At 43.2% G+C, this 12,288-nt stretch overlaps 1 protein-coding gene across 1 annotated transcript in view; it reads left to right on the forward strand.

Moving 5' to 3' along the window:
* The window catches only part of LOC109407828 (gastrula zinc finger protein XlCGF57.1), a 22,250-nt gene extending 14,377 nt beyond the window's left edge, over nt 1-7,873 (forward strand). Inside the window, exon 3 of the mRNA XM_062849397.1 lies at nt 6,754-7,873. Within this exon, the coding sequence (XP_062705381.1) occupies nt 6,754-7,705 (952 nt within the window). The 3' untranslated portion in view covers nt 7,706-7,873. The remainder of the gene's footprint in view (nt 1-6,753) is intronic.
* Nucleotides 7,874-12,288: the final 4,415 nt, after the last annotated feature.

Below are 12,288 nucleotides of genomic sequence, written 5' to 3' on the forward strand. Positions count from 1 at the left end.
TTGCAGAGAGGTCACCGCACGAACGGTTGCACTTCAACGCACAGCTGTCGTGATTGCGGCAAGCGCCACCACTCATCGCTTCACACCAACGAAGTTCCCAGCTCCAGGACATCAGATTCGGTTGTCACAGCCGCTCCGAATGCCGCCATCGAAGATACGCGAACCCCTCGCAAGAATTCCGATGTCGGTACCCAAGTTGACACACCCAAAGTCGGCACTGGTACGACCCTCAGCGTTAATGTCGGATGTCAAACGAAGCAAAAACTGCTGTCTACTGCGGTGGTGCGGGTCCGTGGTTCCAATTCGGTTGTATACCCCTGCCGGGTCCTGCTGGATTCCGCATCGACAGAGCATTTTGTCACCGAGCGATTTGCTAACTTGGTCGCTCAGAAGAAGGAACCTGTTGACTACACTGTCAGTGGTCTCAACGGGACGAACACAAGAATCCGTCGTTTGGCACGCCTGACAATTGAATCCCGCACCGGAGATTTTCATGCTGATTTGGAATTCCTCGTAGCACCGAGGATTACTGGTGACATTCCAGAAAGGTCTTTCAGCGTAGCAGCATGGCCCATTCCTATCGACGTCAAATTGGCAGACCCGGAATTCAACCGACGAGGACGCATCGACATGCTCGTTGGTGCAGAAATCTTCTGGGACGTTGTTGTAGTGGGTAAGATTAGAATATTAATTCATTTTGTTGAATTTAGTTCTGTGTGTATCGAAAAAGATACATACGCACTATTTGTGACATCCCTGAGCGAATCAGCGTGGAAACGGCATAAAATAGCAAAACTTAACGAAGGTTTGCTGCAACTGTCTGAAGCGAAACCATGAGCGGGACGGCACATTGAGCCGAACCCAATGCGAGAACGGCGACGCTAGTTCGGTGGCTTGGACAAGAAAGCTCCGATTTTAGCCGAGTCGATGGAAGAAAAAAAAGCAGCGGAGCTCGGATGAAAACGAACAGGTCATTCTGGTTACCATTGCAGTAGCGACAAGATGTGATTTCTAATATCATCTTTCGTTACGACAATGGCGCAGCCGGTAGTATTTTTGGTGAAACTTTTGAGTGCATAATTCTATATTCGTAAATGTTATCGCGTTTAGAAATGTAATTTTGTTGGTGGTGCATGGAGTTGTGAAGGGGTTGGGAATTTTGAAAGGGAATTTGTTGTGGGCGTGTGATGGGAATGTATTGACGGAGGCGTGGATTAGTGACCGCAAGGGAGGGCGCTTTAGAGAGGGCGCAATTGTGTCGGTGAAAGTGTAGCGGAAATAAATGAGATGGCTTAGAAACAAGAAGTGCGACGTCGTGAAATGGGAGCAAATGGGTCGCGAGGTAATAAATAGATGAAGTGAGAGAAAGAGCGAGAAAGATGGGAGATTTTGGAAAATAAATTGTGACGCAGCGAAAATGGTAAATGAAAAAATGATGAAGCGAGAGAAAAAACAACGGATTGACAAAAAATGAATCGAGAGAAAAACGAAAAAAAAAGAGATGTCTGAAAAAAATAAAGCGGGAGAGAAAAAGCAAAAAAAAGATGGCTTGGAAAAAATGAAGCGAGAGAAAAAGCAAAAAAAAAAGATGGCTTGGAGAAAAAAAATGAAAGGAGAGAAAAAGCAAAAAAAAAAAAAAGATGGCTAGGAGAAAAAAAAAAGAAAGGAGATAAAAAGCAAAAAAAAAAGATGGCTTGGAGAAAAAAAAAAGAAGCGAGAGGAAGAGCAAAAAAAGAAGAGATGGCTTGGAGAAAAAAAAATAAAGCGAGAGAGAAAAAGCAAAAAAAAAAAAGATGGCTTGGAAAAAAATGAAGCGATAGAAAAAGCAAAAAAAATATGGCTTGGAGAAAAAAAAATGAAGGGAGAGAAAAAGCAAAAAAAAAGATGGCTTGGAGAAAATAAAATGAAGCGTGAAAAAAAGCAAAAAAAACAATGAGGTGGAAAAAGAGAAAGGAAAAAAATGCTTTAACTTGGAAAAAAATGCGACATCTTTAAAAAAAATGAGTCGAACAAGGAAATGAAAATAAGAGAGATTGACATACCCTGAGAAAAAGGTTGAGAAAAGAGCGAACAAAGGAATGGCGAAACACACGAGAAAGTTGTCCTATAAAATGTCAAATAGAAACAAAAATTGAACAATAGGAAAATCATATTAATATAAATTGGGCGAGTAAGAACAAATTAAAACTAAAGGATCAAAACAAGATTCGGATGGCAACTGGACTAAATTTGGATTGAATTTGGATTGGAATAATATTGAAATTGGATTGATTTTAATTGGGTATTTTTATCGGATTTTCGTTGTTTTAGGATTGGACTTGCATGAGATTTGGATTGAATTTGATTAAATGGTAGTTCAAGAGTAGAGGAGAGGAATATTGTAGTGGGTAAGATTAGAATATTAATTCATTTTGTTGAATTTAGTTCTGTGTGTATCGAAAAAGATACATACGCACTATTTGTGACATCCCTGAGCGAATCAGCGTGGAAACGGCATAAAATAGCAAAACTTAACGAAGGTTTGCTGCAACTGTCTGAAGCGAAACCATGAGCGGGACGGCACATTGAGCCGAACCCAATGCGAGAACGGCGACGCTAGTTCGGTGGCTTGGACAAGAAAGCTCCGATTTTAGCCGAGTCGATGGAAGAAAAAAAAGCAGCGGAGCTCGGATGAAAACGAACAGGTCATTCTGGTTACCATTGCAGTAGCGACAAGATGTGATTTCTAATATCATCTTTCGTTACGACAGTTGTGAAGAGTAACCAGCTGAAGCTTGAATCGAACCTGCCATTACTCACCGACACCGAGTTCGGTTGGGTCGCCGGTGGAGTAGTTCCGTCTGACGCGCCAGTGATCGCTCGATCTTTCTGCCAAACGGCCGACGAAGACTTGAGCGAAATTCTACGAAGCTTCTACCAACTTGAGGCTTGCGATGAGATCCAGCATCCGAACCAACTATCCGACGAGCGCTGTGTAGAGCACTTCCGTGAGACCCACCAGCGAGATCAGAACGGAAGGTATTACGTGCGCCATCCGTTCAACGACAGGAAAAATGAGCTTGGCGATTCCCTACCTGCGGCGACGAAGAGGTTCTTCTCGCTGGAACGACGACTGGCCAGGGAACCAGCAATCAAGGAACAGTACGCTAGCTTCATGCGAGAATATGAAACCCTCGGCCACATGAGCGCAGTAACGGTGAACGAGAATGAGGCGCCGAACTCCGCTTACTACATACCACATCACTGTGTAGTGAAGCCTACCAGCACCTCGACTAAATTAAGGGTCGTTTTCGACGGCTCTTCAGCGTCTTCTTCGGGAGTGGCAATCAACGACGCCCTGATTTCAGGACCGAACATCCAAAACGACTTGTTCTCTATCCTGTTGAACTACCGAAGCTACAGGTACGTATTCACGGTGGACGTTGTCAAAATGTTTCGACAGGTAGGCGTTCTTCCCCCGGACACTCGATACCAAAGAATAGTATGGCGCTACGATCGGAACGAGCCACTGGTGGTGTACGAGCTTTCGACGGTCACCTACGGGTTGGTATCGTCGGCCTTCCAAGCGACTATGGCACTCCGCAAGGTCTCAGAGGATCATCAGCACGAATACCCTCAAGCGGCTAGGGTAATCAAAAAGAGTACCTATATGGACGACGTGATTGGTGGTGCGCATACCATCCAGGAAGCGTGCTCATTACAGCAAGAAGTAAGTGGATTGTTGGCGAAGGGCTGTTTTGGGACGCACAAATGGTGTGCCAATCGGCCGGAAATACTGCAGCACGTTGAAAAGGAACACCGTGGCACGGATTTCAAGGTAGGTGACGCGGACTCGATCGTTACCAAAACCCTAGGTGTCGTTTGGAATTCTCTAGACGACTGGTGTTCGTTCTCTGTCGTCCCTGGCAACACGGAAGCTACAACGAAAAGAAAAATCCTCAGTGAAGTTGCGAAGATATACGATTTGCTGGGTTTGGTTGGCCCGGTAATCACTGCGGCAAAATTGATTCTTCGAGAGGTCAGCGTACTACAAGTTGACTGGGACGACCCCGTCCCACAGGACATCATCCACAAGTGGCGTTGCTTCCGTGACGAATTAAGTTGCTTGAACAGTCTACGCGTACCCAGATGGATTTCAACGGAAGGCGTCACATCCATTCAGCTACATGGGTTTTCGGACGCCTCAGACGTGGCTTATGGGGCATGCCTCTATACTCGCGTCATCCAGGAGAATGGCACAGTTACCATGCATCTAATCTGCAGCAAATCCAGGATTCTTCCAAAGAAAACGGGTAAGTGCAAGCCAATCACTACTCCTCGTGCCGAGCTGCTAGGTGCTGTGCTTCTGTCACGGCTAACTGAAAGGGCGATTGCTGCGATCGATATCGACTTCGAATCTGTAAACCTGTGGACCGATTCTCAGATCGTCTGCTGCTGGATTAGAAAACCACCGGAGGCCCTGCAATTGTATGTCTCTAACCGAGTGAGCGAGATCCAACGAGTAACGGGTGCGTATACTTGGCGATACGTCCCGAGCCACGAAAATCCAGCGGATGTGATTTCACGTGGTGAATTTCCTCGGAAGCTGTTGGGCAACGTGATGTGGTGGGGTGGACCACCCATGCTGAAGACGAATACGATTGAAGAAGTGCAACTTGAACCGTTGGCGGAAGAAGACGTGCCGGAACTGAAGACTGGTATCTCGCTGGTTGTCACTCCTCCGGTGGGGAGACTACTGCTGTTTGACAGAGTGAACGATTATGACAAAATTCTCCGTTCAATGGCCTACTTGATTCGATTTGTGCGATACGTTGTTAGCAGAAAAGAGACGATTATCAGTGGGCCGCTAACTGTCTCGGAATTGAGGACCGCTCTGTTGGTAACAGTACGGTGTGTGCAGAATGAATCGTTTCGTCAGGAGCTGCGATTAATTGCTGAAGGAAGTCAATCGAAACACCGTCTCTGCGGTCTGAAACCGTTCATCGATCCAGACGATGGTGTGTTACGCGTGGGTGGACGCATCAAACGCGCTCTGGTGGCCTACGACAGCCGACACCAAATGCTTTTGCCTGCTGGACATCCATTCTCGGTGGCAATCGTAAGGAGTATGCACCAATCCAATTTGCACATTGGCCAGAAAGGTCTTCTTGCGATAGTGCGTCAACGGTTTTGGCCGTTGAGAGTGAAGTCAACCATACGGAAGGTCATCGCTAGCTGCGTCACGTGTTTTAGAGCGAATCCTATGAAGACGTCCCAGCTCATGGGAGATTTACCATCCTATCGAGTCCAACCAGCGCCGACCTTCGCCTACACCGGCGTAGATTTCGCCGGCCCCTTTTTGATAAAGTCGTTCACTGCAGGTCGCCGGCCACTGGTCACGAAGGCCTATGTTAGTCTATTCGTCTGCATGCTGACTCGCGCGATCCACGTGGAGTTAGTATCGGACCTAACGACGAATGCGTTTTTGGCTGCTTTGCGGCGGTTCACAAGTCGTCGGGGGCTGCCTTGTAAGATGTTTTCCGACAATGCCACGAATTTTGTCGGGGCACAGACCGAGCTTGAAGAGTTGGCGCGATTATTCAAGGATCAACTGCAAGCAAAGAAGATTACGGATTATTGCACAAGTCAAGGGATCGAATGGTCCTTTATCCCGCCTCGGAGCCCCCACTTCGGAGGTATTTGGGAGGCCGGGGTGAAGCAGGTGAAACACCATCTGACGAGGATTGTCGGTGGTTACAAACTGTCGTATGAAGAACTCTACACTACGTTGACCCAAGTTGAAGCAGTCCTAAATTCGCGACCTTTGGTACCGTGTTCGGATGACCCAAATGACTACACCGCGGTTACTCCAGCACATTTTCTTATTGGTCGGGAGATGAAGGCAATAAGTGAGCCGTCCTACTTGAACCTCAAGCAGAACACGCTTTCGCGGTGGCAGTTGGTACAGACCATCTTCCAGCATTTCTGGCGAAGGTGGACATCTGAATACTTACCGGAGCTCCAAAACCGATCGAAGTGGACGAAGGCAGTTGACATCACCGAAGGGGCTCTGGTACTGATGATTGACCAAAGCGCGCCACCTTTCCAGTGGCCGCTCGGACGGATTACCGAATTACACCCTGGTAAGGACGGCGTAACCAGAGTCGTAACCGTGAAGACTTCGAAGGGCGAATACAAACGGGCTATAACGGAGGTATGCCTACTGCCTCTGGATGGCCAGTAAGGTTGAAACGTATTTCAACGCCGGGAAGATGTTAGGAGAGAAGCCGAAACCCCTGTTGCAGAATCCAACTACCGCTACCAGCTCTGCGCTGGAAGACAATACCCTCACACATACACAACACATGTATTTTTCTCGAATAAAATCATAACCATAGTTGAACTCGTGTAAATCGGACGCGTTTTTATTTCGGTTCCGAGTTTCCCCAAAAATACAGTCCGCTCGGCTTATCGGAAGGCACAGTAGCAAAAAATTACATTTTCATTAATATTTGCATTTCAGAATCGAATTTTGGTACGGTTTTTACAGTGAGACATGATTGAAGCAATCTATAAAAGATCCTAAGGCTTTGAACAAAACAAAACTTGATAATAAGGCCAAATTCAGGGTGGCTCATATTGCCCCGTATGGTCATATTGCCCCTACTACCCCTATCGGTATGCCGGGATTTAGATAAAACCCTAAAAATAATTTTCTTTATTTTCTATTGAAATTAACTTTTACTTACTGCTGCCAATTATCTTTGATTACAGGTGCACTGTCTGCGGTAAGGGCTTCATTCAGTCCAACAACTTATCTACTCACATGAAGGTCCACTCGGGCCAGAAGCCGTTCAAATGTGATATCTGTGGTAAAAACTTCAGTCAATCGAACAATCTGAAGACCCACGTTCGGACCCACACAAACGAGCGTCCCTACGCATGCGCCATCTGCGAGAAGCGTTTCAATCAGAAGAACAATCTGACAACGCACATGCGCACTCATTCGATGACCTGCAAGGTCTGTCAGACGCCATTTCATCATCCGACGGAACTCTCGAACCATGTTCGGATATGCTACGCAGACCAGAAGCCCAACATATGTTCCTTTTGCAACAAGGTGTTCATGAACCACGAGGAAATGAGTGACCACATGAAGCAACACAATCAGGTCAAACCTCACAAATGCCAGATTTGTCAGAAAACGTTCACCCAATCGAACAACCTCAAGACTCACATGAAGACACACATCTTCCAGGATCCCTTCAAATGTTCGTTCTGTTCCCGGTCGTTCCCCAACGAGGAAGAATTCAGTCGCCATTCGTTGGTGCATTCTTCGCCAAAACCTTTCAATTGTCCGTACTGCGGAAAGCAGTTCATCCAGTCGAACAACCTGAAGACCCACGTGAGGACCCACACCGGTGAGAAACCGTACAAGTGCTACATCTGCGACCGGCTGTTCAATCAGAAGAACAACCTGAACACCCACATGCGTATCCACCAGGGTCTCAAGCCGTACCAGTGCACCATCTGTGAGAAGCGCTTCAATCAGAGCAACAACCTGAATAAGCACATCTACAAGGTCCATTGCCACGAAAAGATGGGCCCCATGACGGGGACGCCCGCAACGCTATCCACCGGGTCGTTGGATGGTGCAGTGATTGTGCCGGCGGCAGCTACCGTTGCCGGAATTGACGGGCTGCAATCGGCCGGGACCAACAGCTGACTACGATAGGTAATTGGTGGAGCGCTGGATGAAGCGCGAATCTCCAAGTGAACGAGCGGGGGGAATGGTGTGACCCCAATATTTTAGATTCTAGGTACGATCTTATAATATCTGCATATGATATAACGTATTATAGTGATGTAAAATAGTGCATGTTATGGGTAAATATGTAAGCTGGAAAGTTATTTTTGAAGAATTCCTTATTTTTACCTATGACCATCTATGACTGAAATTTAATTGAAAACAACTCCTAAAAATTTAATGGGCTTACGGTTTATATGGATTTACCATTATGATGACCAGTATGATGCAGGAATGATAATACAATAGAGAAATCTCTACGGCATCATAATATACCGTGCGGTACCCATATTTTGAACGGTTAAGCGAATCTCACAATAGAGGTTCAAATAAATGGAAGTTTTTGTTTCAAGGGAAACTTCTCCCCAATACCATCAAGTTGGTTTGTTGTCTAGTTAAATGTATAAAATAAAATAAATCTCATAATAGCTTGCAGTCCATGATCTAGACAAATTTTCGTTAGTGGAGGACGTGTTCCTAATTGTGGACACCATAAGAAGCCGTGGTCCTAATTCTGAACACACAGTGTTACTTACTATGTACAAACACATTCACTACGTTCACAATTGAGTCAAAAATAATACGCTTTGTAACGATTGGATTATAGAGGGGTTCAATAAAATTAACGCCTCAACTCTTGAATCAATATATTGCTTCATAAGAGAAAAATCTTTTTTGGATTGGCCGACTGTTCAGAATATGGAGCTGTCTATAATATGGTGCTCGCACGGTATATGAAATTCCGACTTGTCTGTTCTTTTGTAACAAATAATTTGTTACACTTTATTTAATAAAGTTATGCTGAACACTACAAATGCATCGTGCCCCACGTTGGGCGACATGGAGGAAACTGTTAACAGAATCCTACAAATGTAATTTTTTTCCGTATCGGGCCCCACATTTGTGAACTAATAGGGTATGAAAAGTAAAATGGAAAATTACACATAGGGTGCGGGCACCGGTTTTGGCCAGTCTAAGGGAAATCATTTTTATAAAAATAACCAATAATCCTATGAAAACAACCAAGGCGTCAAAAGAAAGGTTTCAATCTATATTTTGAAGGAAAAATGCAGAAATCATGCCAATACTTGATTTTTGTATTAAAAGTAGCCCTGGCCAAAATAGAAGCTCTGCCGCAGTTTTGGCCATATTCTTAAGTTTGGTTTCTAATTTGGCCAATCACGTGTATTTCTTATGGGAGTGGCCAAATTAGAAGCACCCTGGCCAAAATAGATATATGGGAGTAGATTTTTTAAGGAAATATATTTTTTTCTTCCAGTTTTTAATCAAAATGTGTGGTTTTCATAGCTGTAATCATCATATTGTATTAGGATCTTCTAGTAAAAAATAAATTTACGCCGATTTAGATCGCAACAGGCTCAATACCGCACTATGGCCAAAACTCCGGACTGGCCAAAACTGAAGCTTCTACCCTACACAAAAACACTCAAACTCACAAACTAACAACATGCAACACAGAACATAAATCTTGCCCTGTTATCCAAATGGATAACGAAGTCCAATCCAGGATGATGAGATTTCATTATTGTTCTTGGTCCATGAGTCAATCCTGTAATCGTATGTAAGCGAAGACCACATTATCAAGAAGACTTGCAGCACTGCTGAAAATCGGGAGTCAGTGCTAGCAGCGCCACCCCGGATGAAGGTGGCACTATTCATGATAGTGTGTGTAAATTTTCATACTCGCACCAATACACTTTTACACTTTTACACAAAGTTACCACCTTAGCTCACTAGGTAGCGGTGTCGTCGGTGACGCTTGTCGTTAGTATGGGAAAATAACAGAGTTGCATGTCTTCTTGATAAAGTAGTCTTCGATGTAAGGCAACCCGCCAGCCTATTTTTTTATCGTTATCACGAGATTTTTAGCCCTAGGCTAGTTCATCTCGGGACCCACGCTTTACTTCCCTTCCGAAGGAAGAACTTATATTTGGCGAGTTTGTCGGGAATGGGATTCAATCCCAGGTCCTCGGCGTGATAGTCAAGTGTTCTAGCGATCACACCAGGTCCGCTCCACCGCCAGCCCACAGACAAACAGACGTAACACCTTGAACGATTTTCATGGAAATCCACTACCACCACCTGGTGGAAAAGTTGCACAAATCACTGTGTTGTGCAATATCGCCAACAGAAGACGCTAGTGTGAAACGTCAAACGCATAGAAAAACGATGCGCGCGCCTCTGGTTGTGAAAGCCACAACTATGAAAATTTAAAATGTTCGTTGAAAGCGTAGTCGATGGAAATTTCGTAAGTGTTACGTCTGTTTGTCTGTAGCCAGCCTATTGTTCGCAGCATTTGTTGCTTACATAGCTTGTGTCTGTTCTAAGAATTTCAAATCCTAAGGGGCATCCTTATTTGGGCTACGAAATGTTCCAAATTTACTGTCAATGTCATTCCAATCGAGGTCTTCGATGCACTTATTCCTTGTAAATCAAGACCAACAATTGAAAAGGATGCATCAACATTTTGTAAACAAACATGTTTCGGTCGATTTAGGGCCTTTTGAGCTCCACCCACACACCTCACCACCACTAACAGAAAGCGCAAACATCAAGCTTTCTGTTAGTGGTGGTGAGATGCATGGGTGGAGTTCAGAAGGCACCAAGTCGACAGAAACGTGTTTGTTTACGCAAAGTTGATGCGGCCTTTTCAATTCTTGGTCTTGAAATAGAGGAATAAGTGCACTGAAGACGTCGAGACGATCCGAGGCAAATGTGTACTTTTCTCAAACTTTTTAGGCGTGCCAAAATTTGTTATTTGCTAGAGCAAACTTGGAACGATTAAATAATTAATGTTTATTAATTACACAGTGTAACAAAAAATAACTTTTGGTCTGTCTCAAGAGCAAACTTATGTGTCCCTGACAGATTTTGACCCGCTGAATCCGAATCCGGGTTCAGATTTGCTCCAGCACGTCACAATTTTGAGCTATACCTCAATTTATAGAGCAAAATATGCGATTTTAGGCTTTTTTGACTGCCAGCCATTGAGCATGGAAATATTTTTTTTAACCAATCACAGGACAAATTGGTTAATTAACATTTAAATTAACGACTCATTCAAAATATTTTGTTTTACCAAATAAAAATTTTATCAATCTGACGCAAAACCTGCATTCAGATGATCGAATGGTATTGTATTCAGCTTTGAGTTTATGGAAAAACATTCAACTAATTTGAACAAAACGCAATATATTTGAATTTTAGTAAATTGCATATTTTAAAAAGTTGTAAAACTCGTTATTGAGCTAAAACTTAAAAACTCTTATACCTAATTTTTTTTGAAGTACGGTTTCCAAATTTTGGTCATTGACAGAAGTTCACGACTTTCGTTTTATTTTGTAAACTAGTGTAATCAATCCAAAGATGAAACAATGCAATGCAATGAATTTAATTCAAGATATTGGCAAGTTTTAGGGACAATCTCCTTAAATTTTAGCAAAATTTCCAAAAATATATGAAGAAATGTATTTTTTTTTCAATGAGAAAAAAAACAATTTAAAAATTCTTTCTCAACGTTCATTTTACCTATCATTTGTAGGCGAATTACAGTAAAAAAAATCAGCTCAATCGCAGCATTGATTACGGAGAATGAGATGTGTGAAGTGAGCGACTTTGCTTAGAACAAAAATCGTTTTCAAATCATCAAGCTTGTATGGAAAGTCGAAAAAATTTCCGCTCCACTGTATTTCTTTTCCTTCGTGCTTTCGAACTCAGGACATGATTCTACACCAACAATGATCATCAGCTTACCGAGTTCAAAAATGCTACAAACTAGTGTTACATGTGGTCTACCGCTGTGTTACGGTCCACACAAAAATTCAAAATTCCCTATGCAAAAGTTGTTACGTAGGGGATCAAAGTCTTACGTAATATGTGAATGATCCCTAGGATAACGTAAATTTTGAGTTTCGTTTTTCCCATTTCCGTAATAATTAGCGAAATAGCCGTAACCAACAAAATGTACACAATTTGAGTAATTGCAGGAGTGAAAAGAAGCTAGATTTGTCTTCTAAATACTCACAAAGTTTCCTTGATATCACTTTTCTAACTATTGAAAATCACTGATTGAGTGAAAGGCGTAATCCCATTCTATTCCAAACGAACAAAAACAAGAATTACGCCTTCTACTCCTTTGTTTTGTTTGGTGTTTTGTTTACGAAAGTGAAAGGCGAAACTGAAATCAACACGTAAACACGGCGATAGTAGAAGGCGAAACTGAAATCAAAACGTAAACACGGCGAAAGCAAATGGCGAAATTCTGTCAAAATCATAAACAAGGCGAATAGTAAAAGGCGATTCTGAAAATAATATCGATTCGAGGCGCATAGTATTGGGCGAAATTAGCATTCTCAGGTATCAATTCAGGCGTAATTAAATAAAATGCATTTAATGCAATTTTTAGTGCAAAAAATATCAAATTCGTGCAGTGTTCTTAGAAAAACAAGAAACTATGTCAGAATTATATCAATTAACCTTAT

Source organism: Aedes albopictus, chromosome 2 (genome assembly GCF_035046485.1).
Source record: "Aedes albopictus strain Foshan chromosome 2, AalbF5, whole genome shotgun sequence".
NCBI classification, from domain to species: Eukaryota; Metazoa; Arthropoda; class Insecta; order Diptera; family Culicidae; genus Aedes; species Aedes albopictus.